This window comes from Camelus dromedarius, chromosome 1 (genome assembly GCF_036321535.1).
Source record: "Camelus dromedarius isolate mCamDro1 chromosome 1, mCamDro1.pat, whole genome shotgun sequence".
In the NCBI taxonomy this organism is placed as follows: domain Eukaryota; kingdom Metazoa; phylum Chordata; class Mammalia; order Artiodactyla; family Camelidae; genus Camelus; species Camelus dromedarius.
The window spans coordinates 97,275,253-97,301,547 of NC_087436.1; the positions used below are offsets into that span (position 1 = coordinate 97,275,253).

Consider the following 26,295-nt stretch of genomic DNA (forward strand, 5'->3'; position numbering starts at 1 on the left):
CCAATAGCCACTAGTTTGTTCTCTATATCTGTGAGTCTACTTTTTTATTATATTCACTAGTTGGTTTTTTTTTTTTAGATTCCACATATAAGTGATATCATACAGTATTTGTCTTTCTCTGTCTTAGTTATTTCACTTAACGTAATAATACCCTCCAAGTCTATCCATGTTTGTTGCAAATGGCAAAATTTTATCCCTTCTTATGTCTGAGTAGTATTCCATTGTATATATTTGCCACATCTGCTTTATCTATTCATCTGTAATGGACACTTAGGTTGCTTCCATTCTTGGCAATTGTAAACAATGCTGCTATTAACATTGGGGTGCATGTATCCTTTCAAATCAGTGTCTTTGTTTTTGGTTTCTTTTCGGATATGTACCCAGGAGAGGAATTGCTGGATCATATGATAGTTCTGTTCTTATTTTTGTTTTCCATGGTGGCTCCCCAGTTTACGTTCCTACCAATTGTATGAGCCTTCTCTTTGTCTCCACATTTTTGCCAACATTTGTTATTTGTGTTCTTTTTAAATTAAATCAATGAGTCAGGGAGGGATATTAGAAGTGTTGGGGCAGAGTAAGAGATGAGCAGTAACCTTCAGAAGGTCGGGAACCCAGTGGTATGGGAGTAGAATGTCAAGGGAATGCTAAGTGCTCACTTGAAATTTGAGGGTAAATTTAAAAGTGAGATGAATCTCCAGACTGATCTTCATCATTTTGGAGGCACCAACAGAGTAAGTTAAATGGGGTTTAACTAGGGCTTGGCCAGGCCAACATTATAGAAAGAGAAGCAGCAAACGGCTTGAACATATTGCAAGGAAGTGAGCATACTGATTGACTGTGAAAATCCAAGGCAGGCTGTGAAGGAAGTAAGAAAGAATGTGAAAGGAGAATGGTGGTAGAGAAGAGACTGAAGATCTCAAGAAGTCTAAAGAATATTTAGAGCAAATGAAACTAAACTAAACTAGCTGGAAAGTAAGGGTCAAGGTCAGACAGTGAGCAGCAGACCCATGTCTACTACAGCGTTATCCACCACAGGCAAGGTATGGTTAGCACAGAGTCTAGCAGTATGCCCCTCAATATAAGTTAGCTGCTATTATGTAATGAGCACACAATCAACATCTGTGAAATTAAATTTTTTGGCTGTATAAAATGTGATATTACAATACAGATTGCAACCTAAGAGTAAAAATTTGTTCTATCTTAACAGAAGAAAATAACGAGTAGGTATTCAGCTATATAATTTACTAGATGGTTTTCATTTCATCAGTAACATCTCTAAGCTTCTCAGTATAGTTGGTATTCTGTATTTCTTTCATAGGTTGTCATCTGAAAATCAATTTGTTTTTCCCAACTTCTGAAAAGTTAATCTACCCTGAGAGGTAGAAAAATTCTTTAAAGGTTTTCCTTTCATATGCATATCTTCAGGATTTATCATTTAAGAGCTTTCATTTTTACCTGTGGGTATTTCTCCACTTCGCAAAATTAACTCTTCTCCAGTCATATCTATAATTGCTCAGTGGCCAGAATATGTAGTCAGTAATCTGAGAACAAATGTACCACATGTTCTGTTGCACAATGTACAGTGTGAATGTCTTGGTATAAGGTAGCAGTTCTTTGGAACTCAGTTAGATGAAAGAGTAACATTTTCCCAAAGATCACAAAGATACTTGTACTGACAGTCATGCCTTAGGTTGACTTGGGGGTATATGTAACATCAAGTTATTTTTACACGAAAGTTGTCTTTGTGGGAAGAGAAGATGAATGTATAGTCATTTTGACTCCAGGGCCTAGAAATGTAGGCAGGTGTATTACATTTGTTGGTTTCCTTAAACATATTCCCCCTCATGGTTTTGTAAGTAGTACAGAAGGCATGTATTTGAAACCTAGAAATTGAACTGAGGCCTCAAAGCTCAGTTCACGTAAGAGTTTTGCATCCTGGAGTGGTTCCGCCACCAGAGTTAACATCATAATTACAACGGGGCGCCTCATGGAACACAGAGCATCTGACTTGGACGTATGGAAAAGGAGCCAAGTGACTATGTAACCTGGTGTACCACATGGTATAAATCACACACCAACAGCAGGAAATTGTGTTTCCACAGCATGAAAATGATATATGGCCACCAGCTGGAAAGGAGCGAAAACGTTCTATCACCAAAAATCCCAAAATCGGAGGTTTGCCTCTAATTCCCATCCAGCACGAGAGGAATGCAACCCAAGCCCGGAGAAATATTGAGGTAGGTTAGGATTTTATTTGTTTTTCCATTAATTATAGCATTTGTTTTCTTTTGTCATAAGGTGATTCAATGCATTAATTACTGCATTGGTTTCAAAACCACAGTAATAATTACTTTGGAAAGCGTAGTAAAAATCATATCCATCAAGAAAACTTTATGAATAACCCTGTGCCACTCTTTGAAGTTTTTTATTTTATTAACTTGTCTTAAATGATTAGTTTTAATAATGTCATTGACCACTCAATTACATATGCACAGTACTGCTTTTTTTTTTATCCCTAAAGTAGCCAAGAATGTCAAGTATGTATACAGAAGTTCTCGTGAAAATTGCAGTCTCAAATTAGTCTTCCAAGTTCACATCTAACCTCCTTAGAATAAGCCTGTGGCAGAATATGTCTGGAGACACTGTGACTAGACATTCCAGTAACACAATCAAATTCCAGTGGTTTGGGAACCCATGGGGTGTCTCAGTTCATTTAAGGGAACCACAGGATGACCCCTGAGCATCAATAAAGGAAATTTGGCATCTTTCATGAAAACTGCTATTTGTTTTCCTTCTCACCTTAAGGGCAGGGTGAACATAAAGAGCATCAGTCTTGATTCAGGAAAGGACGCAGGCTGTTTACACTCAAAACTGACCCTTCGGGACTAGCGCAAGTTTCGATGCCTTAGATGAGTTCCAAAAGAAAAGCACATAGAAGATATTATTTCTTTTTAGAGCCTCTGTTTGGGATTAAGCTGTGTGTTTCTTGCTTTCCAAACAGGAATAACTTTTGAAGGATGAAAGCCATTTTAATTTAATGATCAGATTTTTTTTTTTAAATGTTTTACCATTTCGAACATTTATTCCACTGTAATATGCCTCTCCTCTAAAAGATAAAAGCCTTGAAAATAATGGCTTATTTCCTTCGCTGCCTGCTTAGGCCTGTGCTGATATAAACACAGGGAAGAGGAAGGCTCCCAGGAGCCCAGGCGCTTGTCCCTCCGGATGTTCTGTGCTTACAGGTTTCTCTTGGCAACTGCTCTGCAGAGCTGTGGCCTCCTCAGCTAATCTAGAATCTTCCCAGGAACCCAAGCTGAACCAGTGAAGAAAAGTAGGGGAGTAGATAACCCCAGCTTCTTCTACCATTGCCTCGTGATCGATTATGGAACAAAGAGAAAGATAAATTATTAGAATCAAATATATCAACCAGTATCCAGTATGGAATTGAGACGATGATTTAATATACAGTAGTTTGTTACTTAATCCCAAATTCAGAATTTCAGAGACAGTTTTTTGTTTCGTTTTGTTTTGTTTTTTTAGCATACTTAAGATCAGAAATTTGGTCAACTAAAACTAACAAAATTGTTAAAGGCTTTTAAAACAATGCCATGAAATACTAGTTGCTTGAAAACATATGTGTAGTTAAACTAAGCCAAACTTTTTTGTAAATTTGGTAAATGTGGTAATTCAACATATTTGGCAAAGAAAATTTTTTAATATTTAGTATTTTTCATTGAAAAACATTGAAAGTTTAAAAGGAATTAAAATTACAGTTTTTCATATGAACCATTAAAATATTATAGAATTAGATTAGATTTATGTAAATGTGTAAGAAAATATATTAATAAAGTAGCTTAAAATATTATTAAGTAGGTTATATTCATTAGAAAAATGTAGTCTTTATCAATGGATATATTCAAGAAAGATTGCTTTTCAGATTGTTGCCATACTGGTGAAGTTGGTGACTTCCCATTCTGTGATCTGTCTTGCTTTCATGAGGCTCAGTGGAAGGTAGAATGAGGATACTTCATCTGGGCATGGAAGGCTTCCTGGAGGAAGTGACTTCTAAAATTAACTGAGTAAATTAGTAGTGAGCTAGCTGAATAAGCCAGGGGAAGTAAGATGTTGGCAAAGGAAATCAGATGAAGAGGCCAACAGAGTGCTTAAGAACATACAAGCTAGATGCTACCTAGAGCCCTCCTGCTTACTCTTGGGTACCTACACTTTATCATTGTGCTCAGCTTTTATCTGTAAGCCTGTAGGGATAACAGAAGCCCTTAATTCGTAGGGTGCTTGTGAGGATTAAATGATACCATACTTGAGAATTTATTAGACTAATGCTTGGCACAGAGTTAACACTTATTGAGACAAAATTAGGACCTTGGAAGGAATATGGAATAATTCACTCGTTTCCAAAATTGCCTTTCCTTTCAAGAATGCCTTGAAAGGAATCTGTAAAACAAAAATTATGAGTAAAGAAAATGATGCAGTTGAAGCAGAAAATGGTGACCTAGAATCCTGCCCATTAAACACCTCTCTCCCCTGTCATCATCCTGGAGCACAGTTTGATGTGGTGGAAAGAAGACTGGTTTCAAACAGGCCAGCCTCGGATCCGTTCTGAACTCCCACCTGTGTGACTTTGAGCATATGGTCATTTCCTTGGGTTTCTATTTCTGCACGATATATTCTGTAGTGTAAATAATCATATAAAGTATAAAGCATTTAAAACATTATCATGAGAATAAATTAGTGATATATACTTTATAGCAAAGAGATGATATCAACTAATACAGTGACTTCAGTAGTGAAAGTCATTTAAGAGAGTTTCTGCTGTAATCGGTACACTGGTCATACTACGTTTTGCTATCATGAGACCTCCATAACCATTGGCCCTCATCTAGATATAAAGACAAATACATGTGGGCAGAGTATAGAGCCTTGTGAGAGATTTGCTCACCCATTCCTGCATCTTGCTCTGACTGTGATAGAGGAACTTTTTTTTTCTGGTGGGAGACCGACTCCTTTTCAGATCCTCGTTCCCATTCAAACAGTTTTCTCTAAACGCCCCCTGACACAATCTAGTATCGTCTGGACCAGGCTACCTCTTGCTTTCCCAATTTCATACCTTGTCTTTTAAGAACAGTGCAGCACATAAAGGATGTCCTTCTTTCCACAGCATCAATGCCCTTGGCTTTCTTTCCCCACAGCAGGCTAAGGCCCTCCACACACCGCATTGTTCATGCATATCACTCCCTCTCTCATCTTCTTAACAGTTCTCTTCATCCCCCTCTCCCCACTTCATATAAGCTTATGTCATTTAGGCTAATACTATAGTTTTACTTGAAATTTCAGCATTACATATATTAATATTTGTCCTCTAAATTCAACATCTAAGAGATTCTTAAAGTCTTTCAGCTGATAGTTGAAAGATAATGAGAACTATTATTACAGTATATGTAAAACCACTCTATATCCCTGATTTTCCCTAATAGATGCCAAGTGAAACTGTTTAATAAGATTATATTTTTTATAAAACTCCCTGTCACATTCCTATGCTAATAGTCATCATTTTTACTAATCTCTCATTTTTTTATATATTGTGATAAAATACACATAACAAAATTTTCCATCTTAAGTGCACAGTTCATTAATTACATTCACATGGTTGTGCAGTTATCAACACTACCTCTAACATATTCTAATGAAACTTTGGAATTAAGCTAGGAACTAAATAACTAAATGTTTCTTCCTATCGATTTTAGTGTAGAAGAAATACTTATCTATAATGCATAATCCTAATCTTATCAGAAAATTCCAAATTACAAAATACTTATAAATTACATTGATGAAATTGTTTTTATTCAGCTTGAATTTGTCTCATAATTTCCTCTTTTGATCTGCTGGGATTTAGGAAAATAGAACAGAATATTATACATCTGAACTTTTTTAAACCTTTCTTCAGTCACTATTCAGAAAATATTTATTGATCATTTCCTGTCTGCATGCTCTGTAATAGGGTGAACAAATCAAAAGTGAAAAAATAGAAACCCTTCTTGCAATGAGTTGACTTTATAGCAGGGCATTCAGACAATCACAAGAGATGAGTGGCTTATATAGTATATTAGAAAGTGAAGGGGGAGGGTAATAGTTCAATAGGAGAGCATATGCTTTGCATGCATGAGGTCCTGAGTTCAATCCCCAGTACCTCCGTTATAAACAAATAAAGCCAATTTAGCGGGGGGAAAGTATAGCTCAGTGATAGAGTGCCTGCTTATTAGTATGCACAAGGTCTTGAGTTCAATCCCCAGTACCTCCATTAAAAAATAAATATAATCACACCCCTGAAAATAAGAAAATAATAGAAACCATTTTTTAAAAAAGTGATGAGTGCTATAGAGAAAAATTAAAAGGTGAAGTGTTGCCTTTTGAAGCATGTTATTGGACATCCTTAGTTACTACACTGTTGATGCTACTCAATTTCATTCTTAATATTATCATTTTCATTTCACCCTCTCTCTCTCCAACATTTGTAATGTAATAAAAAAAAAAATAAACTCCTTGAGATTTCTTCTGTCTGTGCTTTGCAATTTTTACTAAGGAAATTACGAAGACATTTCTTCAACTCTTGCTTGTGAAAAGAAAGATGACTTTCCCTTCCTGCCCCCACCTCCACCCTGACCCAGTTTGAGGGCGGTGGGGGGTAGCCTTTAGCTGGGGCTCCCTACCCAGTACATGCTGGATTCTCTGTTGTTCATTTTTTTAATCTCACATTTGATTAGGGTGTAGTCCCCTTTGCCCAGTCACGAGACGCCCTGAACGCTAGTGAAGAAAGTGCAGCTCGCAACCAACGCAGGTCTTGTCTCAGTGGACCTGGACCCTGGGACCTGCGGGCACTTAGAGTTCACCGAATGAATGTGTACTCTAATCCACTGATACCAAAGTGGGCTTTAATACATAACTGTGTGTACCTTCCAGTGTCTTCTGAAATGTGTCTGTGGGATTCTAATAGGCATTATATGAGGAAAAGATTTCACTAGTCAAATATTTGGGGGAAGAAAATAAACAGAAAAAGAAGTCAAACAGGATTTTCCGCTGTAACATCTCTCAGCTTCTTTAACATGCTAACATGTATTGTGAATCGCAAAGAGGGGCCTGTAGTGCAGAGCATTTCTGAGACTCGCAGGCCACAGAGACCACCTTTTTTCTCTGTGCTTCGGGTACAACACTAGGAATTATAGATGCATGAACATGTGACACATCCAAGCAGAAGTGAATTGGAAGAGGCAAGTTTGAAATGAGAGTCAATTTGAGTACCTAACTTGAAAGACACCCTTGAAGTGGTACGTTAAATGCTTGTTAAAATGAATTTCCATGGTCTATATTTCAGTTGATTTTGTAGCTCTGAGATCAGTCTATAAATTCAGACATGCTGCTTGTGCCAAAGGAGAGTTAGAACCTAAATCACAGAAAGAAATTCTCGTGTAAGAAGCATCAACTTTTCCGTGCAGTGTATTTTTGAAACAAAGTGTGCCAGATCTTGCTTCCCTGTGAGATGTTTCGTTTTATTTTTAGAGTGCAAGAGCAGAACTCGAAAGGCTGCGGATCGGTGCAAAGTGTGTTCAGGAGCCTGGGGACAGCACCTTGAAGGGGAGAGCTTCCCTTGTGGCCCAGTGCCTGGAGCACAAGGACGATAAACTTCGAAGTCGAACCAGAAAACATCGGAGTTTCAACTGTCTGGAGGACACAGAGGCTGAGGTCCTCCAAGGGCAACCAAAAGGCCATAAAGGGCTAAAGACATTGAGGAAGACCGAGGACAGGAATGGCAAAGCTACTTTGGACACTAATAATAAGTTACCATCCAAGGTCATTGAGGAGCTGAGCGTGGTTCTGCAGCGGTCAAGACCCCTTCCAAAAGAGTTACAGGGGGAGCAGGTCGTGCAGAAAGAAATAAAATGACTTATATTGCAAATTATTATTTTTTTTAAATATCGTGTACAATGTTTGCAAACCGGAAACCAAACTATAAGATAATTCCTGGTTGGTGAGATCGGTCTAGCTATCCTTAACCATTTAAAGAGCATTTTAAGCTATATATGTATATATGTGATAAGTGTAAGATTAACCATTTTTTGGTCTGAACAAAGCTTGTACAGTTCAGCTGTATTAATAAACCTTGTGTAGGAAGGCATTGGGTTACTTTGAGTGGCCAGCCTTTTGCAGTACAGTTGACCCTTGAACAACAGGGGATGGGGGTTGGCGGGTTAATCTGTGTATAATTTATAGTTGGCCCTCCTATCCAAAATCCCTCTGCATTTGTGGATTCGACAAATTGCAGATGGTGTAGTACTATAGTATTTACTGTTGAAAAGTATCCACGTATTAGTGGACCTGTGCAGTTCAAACCTGTATTGTTCAAGGGTCAACTGCAGCTGTCTGTTAAGTGGTGTAATTTATGAGCAGAAATTGCAAACTGTACTGTATTGTATAAAATGTGGTGTTTAAATGACGCCTATGAAACTATATGTAACACATTTTGCACTTTGAGAAACATTGTAAATAAAATTGCTGTATGTCTTTAGGTTTACATAGGGTCCGCCTTAGGGAACAGTCAGGGAAGGAAGTTGAAAAGCAGGTACGGTTGGTTTTAGCGGCTGCCTGTCAAACAACACTAGGGTTTTTTAAAAGAGGCAGAGAGTTAACAAATGTCCTAAAAGTCAAGGAGGCTGTTGAGATTCATTCTAGTTCAGTGTTGACTGGAACTTGTTCATGAGAAAGAGTTCCTTACTATGGTTTTGGTACGCGCAACATTCATCATCACAGGGTTTTATTGTTTTTGTTTGTTTTTTGTTGTTGTTATTGTTTTACTTTGTATGTTCATTTCTTATTATTTTAAGTAAGGTTGTAATGTCTTTTCTGCAATGCCAGAATTTACTGGACGTGTACAACATGTGGCCATTTTTGAGTTGGGGTTAACTTTTAATCTAGTCTGGGTTTTTTTTGTTGTCGTCGTTTTTGGGGGAGGGGGGGGTTGGTTTTTTTTTTTTAATAAAGCAGCAGTCTCCTCCCTGTGCTTAATGATAAGACAAAGCCCTCTATTTTTGTTTCCACATAAAGAGCAGCTACTGAGTTGGTTATTTTCCTCAGACAGACAATACTACCTAATTATAGTTCACATTAAGGGCATCACTTTTCATCAGTTTCTTTAGAATTTTATTAGGTCTGGTGAGTTTTGATTAACATTATTTTATGTAGCCAAGCTTTACTCCTCCCATTTCTTTTTGCCCCCTCTGTCATTCAGGTGTCTTATCTGAATTTGTCTTTGTTCAAAAGCCCACACTTCAGTCAGTCCAATCATAGTACAGTAATGTGCTGTTAAATGCTATGAGTTGCTTCATTGTAAAATACTGATCACTTGTATTTGGTGGTGATAAGACAGTTTACCACGGGTTTGTGACATCTATTCTTTAAATCCACATAGATTGGAATTTTTTTAAAGAAAGAAACTGCTGGTCAGTTTATAAAATAGGTGGCATTATTGGGCAGCCTTCCTTTGAAGCAAGAAATCATACTATTTAATGAAAAAAATCTAAAACTATTTATGTTTTATGAAATAAGCAGACATGAAAATTATGTTTGACAGTGTTGGACAACAGGAAAGTATCTGGATATTTTTACCTGCCTTATCTGAATACTTTTGAAACTTGAGCTTAAAATCTGATAACTTTGGTTTCCCATCCATTCCTGTACAACTGTCTCCATTTTTCAAGTGTAAGATAAGGGCTAATGATGACATCTCACATATTTTGAGTAAAAATTAAAATTGTTTTACAAGTCCACTTGAATGTGTGACTGTTTTTCAAAATAACCACCTTCAACTTTTGAAGACAGAGAAATAAGTCAAATAGATTGCCTTTCCTGTTTTCCTTTTTTAAAAATCTGAATTTAACATATACTTCAAGCTAGCTGTCATTTTTTCAAGCACATCAGTATGAATATTATTCCTTTTAAAATGATGAATATATGCAAACATGACACAAACAAATTGATGGTACTCATTCACTTCTAAAGCCCTAAAGTTACTTACTAGACATGGCTTTTAAATATTTGATTTCTAAACAAAGCATTAACTAATGATTTATCAAAGTGGCACTGAAAATTCAAAACTAAGCAAAAGTAATTGAAGTAAAAATATGTCTGCATAACTAAATTAGCTGCCAATTTGCATTGTTCATTGGGCAATTTTTAATCCTAAACTACACAAACTGTATTAGGAAAGAAATATTTTTGAAAATACATCAAATTTATTTGGACAGATTGTAGTATTCATATATTTGTGTGTTTTCTCAAACTTCTGATAATCACTCTGGGGAGATGATGAAAACATTCATCATCTCATCAAAATTTACACCAAGACTTTCATATTATTCACGCAACAAAAGACAGAATTAGTTTCATGTGAACAATATCCTGTTGTGTGTACATCATCACGTTTATCTCTAATCATTTGGAAATACAGAGCATAGAAAGGAGTCCTGTGGGTAACTAAAATTCATCTGCTTTACATCCCATAGTTATTATTTTTAACAAGTTTTTGTTGAAAATGTTCTAAATTATGTTGTATATCCCTATATTCTCTGCCATGACTGCTATATGTTGAATATAAAGGTTTTAATAATTCAGATACCTGTACAGATTTAAGACTTTTTTGTGACATACTGGATTAAAGTTCAGAATCTAAGTGTCCTTATCCAAGAAGTGGGAATAACACCTGTAGACTTTGTGATGACTAATATACACGTGACCCTTGAACAACCCAGGTTTGAACTGTGAAGCTCCACAAATACTCATATTTTTTTCAACAGCCAGTACTACACAATCTACCACTGGCTGAGTCCACAGAGGGAGCCAATTATAAGTTACATGTGGATTTTCAACTGGGCAGAGGTCAGTGCCCCAACCCCAATGCTGTTCAAGGGTTTGAACTGCACAAGTCCACTTATCCATGGATTTTTTTTTCAATAAATATTCAGCTGGCCCTCAGTGTCTACACATTTCACATTTGCAGATTCAGCCAACTGTGGACTACAGACTTAATACACTACCCGTGGTTGGTTGAATCTGCAGGTATGGAACCCGTGAGCAACTATGGGACTTGAGCATCCTCAGATTTTGGTATCTGCAGCAGTTCCTGGAACCAATCTCTTGCGGATCCCAAGAGACGACAGTATGTATATATATATTTATGTGTGGGTGTGTGTATATCACATACCTAACCCACAGTAAATGTTATTTATTAGTTTTTTTTAGTTCTCACTTGGTCTAAGTTGACACTTTTTACTACTGGTTTTCAGATTGCTTCTAACAGTTTTTTTCTCATTCCTTTAAAAATGTTTGTTATGCACTAAGAGAACAGATTACCACAGGTCATAGTCTGAATTGTGTTCCCCCTAAATACATATGTTTAAGCCCTACCCCTAGTATTCCAAATTTGGAGTATTTGGAGATAGAGTCTTCAAAGAAGTGATGATGTCAAAATGAGGTTAATGGAGTGGGCCCTCATCAAATCTAAGTGGTGTTCTTACAAGAGGAAATGTGGATACACAAAAACACCCAGGGCTGTGTTCACACAGAGGAAAGACCATGTGAGGACACAGCGAGAAGGTGGCCGTCTGGAAGCCAAGGAGAGAGAGGTCTCAAATGAGACCAAACCACCAGCACCTTGATCTTGGTCCTCCACCCTCTAGCATCGTGAGAAAATCCCTATAGTTTAAGCCACCCAGCCTGTGGAATTTTGTTACTAGAAGCCCTAGTACACTTTTATATTAATCTGTCAATAAAGATATCAGATGAGCAGAATCCCCCCTTGAATTTGCTAGTATTAGTCTGCACTACTGTTACTCTATATCTCAGAACATCTTTGTAATATTACATCAGAGTTATAGCTATCATAATGATAGATGGAGAATAAGAAAGGGTTTTGAGGTGTATCTACTTAGAAGTCCACTGCCTAAATAACTTGAACACTGAAATAATATAGCACAAACAATTCAACATCGTGGTCCAGCAAAAGTATAGTTGGTGCTGATTGAAAAGATTTAAGTTCTATGACAAAGATTGAAGTTCTCTGACATGAAGAACCACTATTCCAGCAGAGTGAAGATACTGATGCTTCACAACACCTGATTGATAGAGAATCTTGTTATTCCTTTCAAGAACAACACAGAGAGGTCTTCAGTTAAATAACTGAACATTCACTAAACTAAGGAGAGACAAAAGTTCATTTCAATCAACCTGGATATGCCACTCCATGATCCCGAGATCAGGTAAACATTAACAGTGACATATCTCACGGGAGGGAACCTCATCTTCCCCTCCGGCTAAGGCCTCATTTGACTTCTGTTTGCAAAAAAAGTCTTGGTAAAATTTGTCTCACTTCTTGCCTTCTATTTTTTCCTTCCCATTTTCTCTTTGAGCCCTCTTCATTCAACATTTTGCTTCCCACTCTTCTATAATATCTGCTCCTTGCAAGGTCAGAACAAACTTGTTGCCAATTTAAATGATCAGTTTTCAGGGAGAGGGTATAGTTCAAGTGGTAGAGCACATGCTTAGCATACACAAGGTCCTGGGTTCAATCCCCAGTACCTCCTCTAAGAATAAATAAATAAGTAAACCTAATTACCTCCCTCCAAAACAACAACACAAATGGTCAGTGTTCAGCCATCGTAATCAACACATCACCCACTATTTGTAGCATTTTATATAGTTGGTCACCCCTCCTTTGTGGAAATCATTCTCGGATTGGTCTCTAGGACATCATTATCTTGTAGTTTTTCTCCTTCCTCACTGGTCAGTCTTCTCAGATCCTCTACAGGATTTACTCATCTTTATATAGTCCAGTCCTAGAGGAATTCATCTAATCTCATAGCTTTAAATATAGTACATCTTCTGGCTATCCCATCTGTTTAACTTCAGTATGGACCTACTCACTGAGTTTCAGAGTGTAGTTTACATCTCCACTTGAGTGTTCATCTGTCATCCCAAATATGCCATATCTAAGGCACCATCAAACATCTCCTACCAGACAGACCTCAGAACATCCCATATAAAATGGCATCATCACCTTCTATCCCCTTTATCTTTTTTTTTACATCACAGGACTCATCACCTGGTAATTTACATATTTAATAGTATATGTTTTAATGGCCTAATTACTTCCACTAGAACATAACTCAGCCAGTGCAGAATCTTAAGTTCACCACTGATTTCCAGTGTCTAGAACAGTGCCTATACCATAGCCTATAGTCACTACTGAAATATATATTGAATAAAGTCAACATAATAAAGTAGCTTGAAGAAAAACGATCCCAAAATCCTAAAAGCTATCAACAATGGGTTAAAAATCTGTGCAAAGGTTATTGTTGAAATGAATAGAAATAAAGGTGGCAAGATTTTGAGGAAGTAGCAACATTAGAGATGTGGGGGGATGCTATACAGTTGTTCTTTTTCCTGGGGCAAGATTCAGAGAATCTAAACACAGTGCAAGAAGTTAAAAATACTAATCTGGTATTTGATCAAGTTGAGAGATGCTCTTTGCAGACAGATAAATCAGCACAGCTTTTGTACCCTTGTATAGCTAAGGAGCCAAATTAGAGCATCAAGGGACTAAGATCCCAGGGAGAAGGGAAGAATAGAAAGTTGACTATAGCTAGTTTTCCTTTTAAAACATTTGCTGAATACTGATGCCACAAAGGGCAGTAGGCTAATAAGCTCAGTAGAAAGTTTCTACTAGCAGAGTTGAGTTTTTTAGAGAGAGATCCTTGTGAATATATAGGCTTTCAGGTGGAAGCCTTGAAGAGCCATGGGTCAGGATAGGTATAACTTGAAATCTTGACAGATCATCATCAAAACTGCCCACAGCCTCTTCAGCTCTGTCCCTGACTGGGTCAAAATCATCAACCTCTGCTCTACTAAAACATGAAAAGATGAGTCCTTTCTGGAGAAAGATAATATTGCTTATAGCCTTAACATTTTTTCCTCACTGTCTGGCATTGAAAAAGAATTCAAGAGACAAGACCCTATCACCAAAAACCAAGAGAAAAAATACTAAGAAAAACAGAGATTCACAAATGATCAGGATACCAACCAGGGATACAATGACAGCTACGGTTAACATTATCACAAAATACAGGAAAAAGAAAATATAGAAAAAAGTTGTATCATTCTGCCAGAGATTGAAATTTAAACAATCAAATGGAAATTCTGGAGGTGAAAAGTACAGTAACTGAAGTTTAAAAAAAATGGGTTTAACCAAATAATAGATGTGAATCAAAGAATATTAATGAATTGGAAAACAGATTATTTTAAAAAAAAAATTGGGGGGGAAGTAATTAGGTTTTATTTATTTATTTATTTGTATGGAGGTCCTGGAGATTGAACCCAGGACCTCATGCATGCTAAGCACATGCTCTACCACTAAGCTAGCTATCCCCTCCCCACAAGACAAATTTTAAAAAAATACATCCAAATTGAACACAAAGAAAAACAATTGGAAGAAATAGAAAAGAGAGATATGTGGGACACTAAGAAAAAGTCTAACATACATGTAATTTGATATCCAGAGGAAGAGGAGACAGAAAACAGGGAGGAGGCAATACTGGAAGTGATAATAACCAAGAATTTTTGAAAACTGATATGAGATGTCAATTAACAGATTCAATAAGCTATCCAAACTCTAAGCAAGGTAAATACAAAGATAACTTCGGGTAAGTACATTATAGTAAAACAATGGAAAATTTAACAAGGAATTCTTAAAATCAGAGTATCAAATAACACTAAATTAAATTAACAATAAGAGACTGACAGTGACCTATCATCATAAAAGGCAAAAGCTAAAAGGGAATAGAATACAATCATTAAGTGCTGGAATAAAATATCTACCACCTAGAATTCCATATCCCTTAAAAACATCCTTCAAAAAAGATGGTAACCATAGCCCCACAGTCTGTAGACCCAGCCCAGCCACCAGTGAGCCTGCTCCAGCCTCAGGCCTAGGCTCATTCACCAGCAAGTAGATACCAGCCACAAGAAAACCACAGCTGCACAGCCTACAGATGTTGCCCACCCACTAGCAGGTCAGATCCTGCCCTGGAAATGGCTGGGCCCTGGCCACACCCACTAGCCATTCAACACAACCTTCAGGACAACCCAGTCCCCACAATCAACTGTGTCAGGAAACAGCCCCACCCACCAGTGACCCAGCACCAGGTCTGGGATTCCTGAGCCCTGTAGCCAGAACCCAAAACACAGCTTTGCCTACCAGCAGGCTGGCAGTGGCCTCAGGACCTGGTTTCACTCACCAGTGGCCAGGTAGCAGCCCTAGAGTCTCCTAAACCCTGACTCCCACCAGGAACCCAGATCTAGCCCCAGGGTCCCCTGAGATTCCACAATCAGCCACATCATGACCTGGTTCCATCAACCAGTAGTAGGCAGCCTCTGCACAAGGCAAGGCCTGGCAACCAAACAGACCAGGAGCCAAACAAGGCTACGAGACTGCCTGCATAGGCAGCCCACCACAACAGAAAGATACATGCAGCCTTCATAGTGGGAATCCCTAGAGTACACAGCTGATGGTGAGAGAGGAGTGTGCTGCTTGGACACACAGGACTTCTCCTGCAGAGTGTCACTTCTCCAAGGTAGGGAAATGTAACCAACCCACCAAATACACAAATAAAACAAATACAAGAACAGCAAGTTAGGCAAAATGAGGTGACAGAGGAACATGTTCCAAAAGAAGGAACAAGTTAAAACCCCAGAAGAAGAACTAAGTGAAGTGGAGATAGGCAATGTACCCAAAAAAGAGTTCAGGGCAATGATCATAAAGATGATGAAAGAACTCTGGAGAAGAAAGGATGCATAGGGCAAGAAGTTAGAAATTTTTAACAAAGAGTTAGAAAATATAAAGAATAGCCAAAGTGATGAAAAATAAAACAACTGAAATGAAAAAAATATACTAGAAGGAGTCAACGGTAGAGTCAATAATACAGAGGAACAGATCAACAAGCTGGAAGACAAAGTAGTGGAAATCACTGATGCTGAACAGAAACATGAAAAAAGAATGAAAAGAAATGTGGACAGTTTAAGAGACCTCTGGGATTACATCACGTGCACTAATACTCACATTTTAGGAGTCCCGAAAAGAGAAGAGAGGGAGAGAAGGGGACTGAGAAAATAATTGAAGACAAAATAGCTGAAAACTTTCCTAACCTGGGAAAGGAAACAAATACCCAAGTTTAGGAAGCACAGAGAGTCCCATACAGGATTGACCCAAAAAGGAAGACACCAAAACACATTGTAATTAAATTGGCAAAAATTAAGGATAAAGAAGAATATTAAAAGAAGCAAGGGAAAAGCAACACAAAACATACAAGGGAACTCCCATAAGGCTATCAGCTAAGCTTTTCAGCAGAAACTTCAGTAGACCAAATGGGAGTGGCATTATATATTTGAAGTAAGAAAGGGGAAAACCTATAACCAAGAATACCCTATCCAATAAGGCTGTCATTCAGATTTGATGAAGAGATCAAAAGCTGCACAGACAAGCAAAAGCTGTAAGAGTTTAGCACCACAAAACAAGCTGTACAAGAAATGTTAAAGGAATTTCTCTAAGTGAAAAAGATCACAATGAGAAACATGAAAATTACAAAAGGAAAAAGCTCATCAGTAAAAGCAAACACATGGTAAAGATATGAAAACATCCACGTACAAAGCTAGTAGGGAGGTTAAAAGACAATGGTAGTAAAATCATCTATATCCACAATAAGTAGTTAAGGGATATACAAAACATTTAGATGTAAAAAATATCAAAAATAGTCATCATGAAGGGAAGAAAGTACACATGCAGGGCTGTTAAAATGCATTTGAAATTAAGAAATCAGCAACTTAAGACAATCATGTGTATATATAGATTGCTATATATAAACCCCATGGTAACCACAAACCAAAAATCTCTAACAGTATACACACAAAAAAGAAAAAAGAATAAAAACATGAAACTAAAGATAATTATCAAATTTCAAGAGAAGAGAACAAAAGAAGAAACGAACAAAAACCACCTACATAAACAACCCAAAAACAGTCAACAAAAGACTAATAATAACATACATATCAATAATTAATTTAAATTAAAAGGACTAATTGCTCCAATCAAAAGACAGAGTGGCTGAATGGATACAAAACAATACCCAAGTACGTGCTGCCTACAAGAGATTCACTTTAGATCTGAAGACACACACAGACTGAAAATGAGGCTATGGAAAAAAATATTCCATGCAAATGGAAACTGAAAGAAAGTTGAGGTACCAATACTTATATCAGATTTTAAAATAAAGACAGTTAAAGAAACAAAGAAGGATGTTACATAATGATCAAGGGATCAGTCCAAGAAGAAGATATAAAAATTGTAAAAATATATGTACCCAAAATAGGAGCAACTAAACACATAAAGCAAATATTAACAGACATAAAAGAGAAATCAACAATAACACAATTATAGTAGGGGTTTTTAACACCCATAGACATCAATGGATAGATCATCCAGACAGAAAATCAATAGGGAAACACTGACATAAATAACACTATATATCTATATCTATATACCTATATATCTATATCTGTATATACACACACATAAATACAGAACACTGCATCCTAAAGCAGCAAAAATACACCTTCTTTTCAAGTCCACATGAAACATTTTCCAGTAGAGATGACATTCTAGAGCACAAAACAGGTCTATGTAAATTTAAGAAAATTGAAATTATAAGAAGCATCTTTTCTAATCACAATGCTAAGAGAACAGAAATCAACCACAAGAAAAAACCTGAAAAATGCACAAACACAATGAAGCTAAGCAATGTGCTACTAAACAACCAATGGGTCACTATAAAAATCAGAAAGGAAATTTAAAAAACACCTGAAAACAAATGAAATGAAGACATGATGATCCAAAATCTATGGGATGCTGAGAAAGCAGTTCTAAGAGGGAAGTTTATAGCAATACAAGCTTACATCAGGGAGCAAACAAAAAAATCTCAAATAAACAACCTAAATTTATACATAAAGGACCTAGAAAAAGAAGAACAAACAAAACTCCAAGTTAGTAGAAGGAAAGAAATCATAAAGATCGAAGCAGAAATAAATGAAAAACTAAAAAACACAGACACAATAGTAAAGATCAATAAAGCTAAGAGCTGGTTATTTTAAAAGATAAAATTGATAAACATTTAAGACTTATCAAGAAAAAAAACGAGTCCAAATCAATAAAATCAGAAATGATAAAGGAGAAGTTACCACCAATAGCACAGAAATACTAAGAGTCATAAGAGACTAACAAGAACAACTATATGCCAATAAAATGGACAATCTAGCAGAAACAGACAAATTTCTAGAAATGTACAAGAGGAAATGCAGATGGCCAACAAACAGATGGTAAGATGCTCAACATAATTGATCATCAGAGAAATGCAAATTAAAACCACAATGAGATATCGTCTCACACATATTATCAAAAAGAACACAAATAACAATGTTAGTGAATATGTGAGAAAAGGGACCCTTGTCTACGGTTGGTGAAAATGTAAATTGGTGCAGCCACTGTGGAAAACAGTATGGAAGTTTCCCAAAAAACTAAAAATAGAACTACTGTATGACCCAGCAATTCCACTTCTGGGTATGTATCCTCTCCCCTCAAAAGAGAAAAAAGAAAACACTTATTAAGAAAGATACATACACTCCAATTTTCATAGCAACATTATTTATAATAGTCAAGAAATTCAAGCAACTTGCAACCTAAGTGTCCAGCAACAGATGAATAAAGATGTTATATCATATACATAGACATATGCGAACACACACATATATAAACACACACACACTCATACACAATGGAATAGTACCCAGCTATCAAAAGGAATGAAATTTTGCCATTTGCAGCAACATGGATAAACTTGGAGAGTATCATGCTAAATGAAGTAAGTCAGAGAAAGACAAACACTGTATGATATCACTTATACTTGAAATCTAGAAAATAAAACAAACTAAAGAATATAACAAAAAAGAAACAGACTCACAGATATAGAGAACAAACGAGTGGTTACCAGTAGCAAGAGGGAAGGAGGTAACAGGCAAGATAGGGTTGGGGGTTAAAAAGTACAAACTACTATGTATAAAATAAATCAGCAACAGGATATATTGTACAATAAAGAGAATATAGCCAATATCTTATAATAATTATAAGTGGAATATAATCTTTAAAAAATTGTGAATTACTATGTTGTATACCTGAAACTTATATAATATTGTACATCACCTATACCTCAATCGAAAGAAAGCAGAATAAAGACTATTTCAGATAAACATATAAGCTTTCCCCAGCAGATCTGTACTGAAAGAAATACTAAAAAGAGTTCAGGCAAAAAGAAATTGGTCCCAAATCAAGTGCCAAAATACAGGAGAACTAAGGAGCAAAAGAAGGGGAAAATGCAGATAAATATAAATCTATATTTATTATACATTATAATGATATACTGTCTTGGCTGATATATGTAGGATTAATAATAACTATTCCAAAGAGGTGTTAGGGGTTATGTGGACTTAGAGTCTTCTTAGGTCCAAGCATTATCAGGAAAGAAGTGAATGTAATAAATTATAATAAGTCAAGGATGTGTGTTGTAATTTCTAGAGTACCTGCTAAAAGAAAAGAATGTATGGCTCTCATGTTTATACAGAAGACAAATGTAAAAATAAAATCTATTTAAATAATCCAAAAGAAGAAAACAAACAAAAAATGAACGTAACAGGTCAAGCCAAAAACATTTAGTAAGGTGGTAGATATAAGGCCAAATACATCAGTAATTACCTCAAATGTAAAATAACTAAACTTCAGTTAAAAGCAAAACATCAAAACCTATATGCTGCTTCTAAGAGGCACACCTTAGAAATAAAGACAGATATTGAAAGTAAATGATGAAGAAAAGATATATTCTGCAGACACGAATCGAAATAAGTTGATGTCCCAATACTAATATAAAACAAAGCTGACTTCAAGGCAGGAAGCATTACTTCAGATAAAGAGAGACATTTCTTATACAGGAGGATATAAATACGTAAAATCATTATATTTACCATATAATTGTAACCTTCAAGGCTCACAGTCCAGAATCACATTCCCCTCTAAGAAGATGCCATCTGGACAGCTAAGAGCTCCATACACCTACTGCATGTAACATGAGTGCAGACACTGCAGGAAGTCTACAAGTTTTCTACCAGCCACAATATCTCCTCTGGTGCCTGCTCTCACAGAAGAGTCTCTTTGCTTCAACTTGTAAGCAAGGATTAGAGATTACAATGATAAAGGAAGACTTTTTACTATTAATCTCTCCACTGACAGAAAATGTATGACTATTAGGAAAGGGTGTCTGGGACAAGATCTAACTGGGGACCCACCTGAACAAAGAAAGAATAATTAAACAAGTTAACGTTCCTCTTTTGATGCAATCATCCATGCACTGTGATGAGCAATCACCTTAGTGGTTGAAACTCTCTTCTTCCCAAACACACACTATCATGTCATCATTGCCTTTAGAGGCTAAGGAGTGATTTCCCACTCCAAAAACGTGAAAATTTCCATTCCAAAAATAGAGAGGACTGGTTGCAACACTCAGAGTTATCAACCATCACCAAAATCATGGACCTTCGGCTCATTTCTGCTGAATTCTTTTTATTTATCAAATCCCAGCAACATAAGACAACGCTTTCTTCAACAGTCCACTTAAACTTCATTCTAAATGTTGGATTTTCTGGGTCCTCATAGCACTCACGGGGAAGTATCCATGGCCCTCGTTCCTGTAAGTGCTGACTACAACACAAGTCAAACCCTGCATATGTGCCCTAGCTCCAGTGCAACGGTTTACCCCTCCACACACTTTCTACAAATGGTGACCCCAATGAAAGGTTTTTTATATTTATATTTTTATATTGCAAATGGTTTGGAAACTATTGGAAGTAACTCATATGCTTGAGTCAACCTGTATTAATCCTAATATTTCTTCTTTCATATATACATATTTTTCTTGAAGCATATAGTCAGTTTACAATGTTGTGTCAATTTCTGGTGGTACAACATAATGCTCCAGTCATACATGAACATACATATATTTGTTTTCATAGTCTTTTCACCATAAGTTAGTACAAGATACTGAATATAGTTCCCTGTGCTATACAGTATGAAATTATTGTTTATCTATTTTATATATATTAGTTAGTATCTGCAAATCTCAAACTCCCTTTTATCCCTTCCCACCTGCTTTCCCTCAGTAACTAGAATCCTGGGCAAATATCCAGAGGGAACCTTAATTCAAAAAGATACATGCACCCCAATGTTCATAGCAGCACTATTTACAATAGCCAAGACATGGAAATAACCTAAATGTCCATCACAAGATGACTGGATAAAGAATTTGTGGTATATTTATACAATGGAATATCACTCAGCCATAAAAAGAATAAAATAATGCCATTTGCCTCAATGTAGATGGACCTGGAGAATGTCGTTCTAAGTGAAATCAGCCAGAAAGAGAAAGGAAAGTACCATATGATATTCCTTATATGTGGAATCTAAAATAAAAAAAAAAAAACTTATTTACAAAACACAAACAGACTCACAGACATAAAAATCCTAGTATTTCTTAATCACTTTCTGCCCAACTGCTCAATTACTTAAGAAGACTAGAAATCCTTTAGTGAGATATATTTCTTCTTTGACAGATGAACTGAGCCTTTGCTTCCAAGGAATTTGTCTGGCTTGTGTATTCTTATGCATTATTCTAACTACACACCAATTCTTGTCTCTCCATAAAATAAAATTGTGAAATTACTTTACACAAGTAAATGAAATAGAATGGTTTAATCAGTAGTCTTCAACTGTATGGAGTTACCCAGTTGAGTAAGGAAATTAGACAGCTAACTAATATTTTAGAACAAATTAGAAATTACACTTTGACATGCTAGATCAAATTTCTAGAGATATGATGGTTATTATGAATATGATTTTGCAAAACATAATGACCTTCTCTTTTACTCCCTGTCATGAAGAATAGTGTTGCACATAGACAAGGAATGCTATACATTCATTTCAGATAAATCAGATCTTATCTAAGATTTTATAATCATCTTACAAAATTACCAGAATTGAGGCTTCTTTAGAGGATTTTAGTGGAATAATAAACCTAATTTAGTGGCAGATGTGCTCATGTCTACGGAGGGGCTCACTTTTTAAATATTTTGAACATGCTCTTATATAATTAATGCAATTCAAATACTCGAAATATTTCAATCATTTCTATCAGTTGACTGTTTAAGTGACAAAATCAACATCAGTACTTATTGCATATTTTAAAAGATATAACCTGCCAATCAGTTAAAGTCATTAAACTTGAACACTAAATTTCTGGCAATATACATTTTAAATTACTAATGCAAAACTAACTCCTGTCCTCATCTGTAATCAACCATCATTATAGAATGTCCTATAAACAGCCTGCGGCCCCTTAGAGGATTTCCTATTATGCTGCAGGACAAAGTGCTTAATAAATATTTCTTGGATGACTACAGGGGTAAGAGCGGTCATCAACCTTCTACTTAGTGAAAATTATTTCCAGATTTTGATAAATGTTTATCTGGCAGTTTGTGGTAAAGGTTTAGTTTTGGTTTTTGGTTTAGTTATATTCTTGCCTATTCATTTCTTTATTTTTCCTTTCTGTTTGCTTTTTTCCTTCCTTTGTTAATGGTATTTAAATGGAAAATTGGTGAAGGCTCTTCCATTTGTTCTATATAAACATTTTATACTGGAAGTCTAGATCTGGTCTCCCTCAATTTCGATTAAAATTCATTTCCCAGCTTGGTTTTTGAAGATATATACCCTTATAAATTCATACTGCACTTCTGAAATAGATTAAAATGTAATTGCTTTTCATATGGAGTACTTAAAATTTAAATGTCCTACTTATCAGAAATCCTGTAGCTTTTTCTACTTGCCAACTATAATAGAAAAAAATCTGACCCTGAAATAAAGTTGCTAATTTTTCCAGTTTTCAGAATAATAGAGAAATAACTGATTATCAAATGTCAATGGTTTATATTCATAAAAAATCTCCTGAGCTACTCCTTCTGGTCCAAAGAGAATTGGGGGATATAAAAAAGGTCAGTGTTAAGCCTATTGCAGGTGAGTAATCCAATTGCTGCTGTGATGTTTCTGGGGATTGAAACCCCTAAGTCCATTAGAGCTGGCACATTTTAACAGTTAGGAGTAATGCGTGTTAGCAATTACAGTGATATAGTGAGCATTTATGACGTACAAGGCATTAGCAAAGTATACCTAACTTGCAGAATTGTTTTAACACAAGATAATCTATTTAAAACATGTAGCTTTTTACTAGTCACATTCCCAAATACTTAGCAAACATTAGTTTCCTCCTTCTTCATTCTGTTTTCATTCACTCTTTTATTCCACTTAACAACAATTTATTTCGTACCCACTTCATGGTTGGTACTGAGCTAGTCAGCAATTTTGTAATTGGATCTAAATTTGTAAGACAATCAACTAGGTGAAGAAGAAGAAATGGAACCAAGGTTCATTGACAGTGCCTACTTGCCAGCTCTCTGAGATTTGATGGAAGTTGCCTAATGCTCCACTTAATCTCCAAGTAAACCCAGCCTCCCCTTTACATAAATTATATTTAAACACTCTTCAAGCTTTACTGAACCATTTGAAAGGTGCATTAAGTATTCTACAAGTAGAATCTGAAATATTTGTCTTTTAATGAGAGAGACATTATTGTTAATGTCTTTAGAAAATGGAAGTGCAGTTAGTTGAACGTATGGTAATTCCTTTTAAATTGGTGGATCGCTTTTAGAAACATACAGCACTGTAGTGGGAAAACGTCATTAAGTTAAATGGGCATGGAGGACTAATTCCCAACGTGTGTGTGGAAGGCTTTCCTCCACATCAACAGGAGATTCTCCAACACCACCTGGTTGTCCTGCAATTCCACTCAATTCTGACACTATTTAGCCAAAGAAGCTCACTTCAGATCCCACAGGTTGAGGGCTCAGTCCCACAAGACTGCTCCCCACTCCCTATGCCAGTCACAAGACCAGGCTATCATCAGTGCTTCTGACCCACCGGCTAAAGTTTAGAAGTTCGAATGACCTGCTTCCCTGGATTCTATTAATTTTCTAGAGCCCCTCACAGAGCTCAGAAATGTTTTACTCACTAAATCACTAGTAATTTGGATTACTTACTTAGTAGAGTAGGTTATTATAAGAGGTTTGTTATAACTCAAACAGACGAAAGAGATGAATGTGGAAAGGGAGCAGAGTTTCCCTCTCTCTGGGAGCATTACTCACCCCAAATCTGCACATGTTCACCAACCTGGAAGCTCTCCTTTGTGGTTTTTATGGAGGCTTCATTACATTAAGTACAACTGATTACATCATTGGCTATTGGGAACTGAACTCAATCTCCAGTCTCTCTCCCCTCCCCAGAGGTCAGGGTGTGGGACTGAAAGTTCCAACCCTTTAATCACAGGGTTTTCTCCAATCCTTCCATGCAGTCTGAAAGCCACCTCATTCACATAACAAAAAATACTTTTATTTCTTCATCACAGAAATTTCCAAGGGTTTTAGAAATTCTGTGCCAGAAATGGGGAAAAAGTCCAAATCTATAGTTATTATAAATCATCATATTACAGTAGTTGTGTTGGGTGGGGACAGAGGTTGACTGGGATGATAATGAGGTAACTTTCTAGAGTGGATGGATTGTAATGTTCTCTCTTCTTGACAGAGGTTTGGGCTACAAAGATTTATGTATCTATCAAAACTCAGGGAAGGTATGCTTAAAATATGTGCGTTTCACTTTATGTAAATGTTATATAAAAATGCATGCTAAAGCATTTGAGGAAGTTGTTGAGATGTTTGAAACATTCTTTATTTGTTTATTTATTTTTTATGGAGGTACTGGGGTTGAACCCAGGACCTTGTGCATGCTAAGTACACACTCTACCACTGAGCTATATCATCCCCCACAACATTCTTTAAATGAGTAGGAAATAAAATGATTTCATGGATGAATAGAGAAGAATACAGATTACGGTTGAGCAAGTGTAGCAAAATGGAAAAGGTAGAATCTAAGTGGTAGATTTTAGGGGGTTCACTAAAAAGTATTTTTGACTTTGCTGCATGTTCAAATGTTTCCCTAATAAAGTGTTGGCAAAATGCATCATAAAGGGCATGTATAATTTATTCACTTTATCTAGGATTTTTGATGTTAATAAAAGTATCTGAGACTGAATTAAATTGTATTTAATTTCAATTCTGCCTTTTCATATGTACCCACTGTTCATAACAGCGAAAGCTGTTTCCTGCATGTGTTTCTTTTAGAACTCAATTAACATTGATTTGTCCATTGCTGCAGACTATATTAACACTAACAACTTAGAATAAATTAGTGTTTGCTCTTTATGAATAAGTTCAATAATCTGCTTCTTTCATTCCTACTTCCTTTCCACTGTGTTCCAATTAAAAGCTATTAATGTTTGTATTTCCTGGCAATTTTATTTTTACATTCATATTCAAATTACCACATTACTGAAATGTATGTATTTCCTAATAAATGTCAAATTTTATTGTTTGTTATTTCTATTTAAGAGTTTAATGACTCTACTTGGATGCTCAACATTTAACTTTTTTTAAAAAAATCATAGTTCATAAATTTAACATGCCCTATTTTTCAGACATGAACTGTTCTAATAGGAAGCACTAGGTAATAGTCCAGAAAATGGTTAGGTTCATTGAAGATGTCAAAAGAGCACATGAAAACTACTATCTGAATTACTTTTATTAAAAAAAAAAAACTTTATTTATATTTAACATATAGATTGACCAGGATATGCTCACTTGGTCTTCATCAGTCACATATCACATGTGACTTAATTTCCTTAAGAAAGAGTGATTTGTGATGTGAAAGGCTTAGCAGCTATGCTCATTGTCTTACGTTGTAACCCATACTCGACCATGGAGGTGGATTTATAAATATTTATTAATTTCAACTAACCCCTGGAAAAGTACACTTGGTTTAAAAGATTTCTAAAAAAGCAGGCAAGAAACAAAGAAATAAAAGTAAAAGGAAAAATGATCTGTGAAATGAAAGTAATACTAGTAATGTGAACATCAGAGAAAATG

The 26,295-nt window shown here is 36.1% G+C and overlaps 1 protein-coding gene across 4 annotated transcripts in view; it reads left to right on the plus strand.

Moving 5' to 3' along the window:
• The window catches only part of ARAP2 (ArfGAP with RhoGAP domain, ankyrin repeat and PH domain 2), a 163,525-nt gene extending 152,858 nt beyond the window's left edge, over positions 1-10,667 (plus strand). For all 4 annotated transcript variants that reach the window (XM_064487557.1, XM_064487566.1, XM_031436241.2 and 1 more), the window contains 2 exons: positions 2,103-2,237; positions 7,573-10,667. In XM_064487557.1, coding sequence (XP_064343627.1) covers positions 2,103-2,237; positions 7,573-7,956 — 519 coding nt within the window. In that variant the 3' untranslated portion in view covers positions 7,957-10,667. The remainder of the gene's footprint in view (positions 1-2,102; positions 2,238-7,572) is intronic.
• Positions 10,668-26,295: the final 15,628 nt, after the last annotated feature.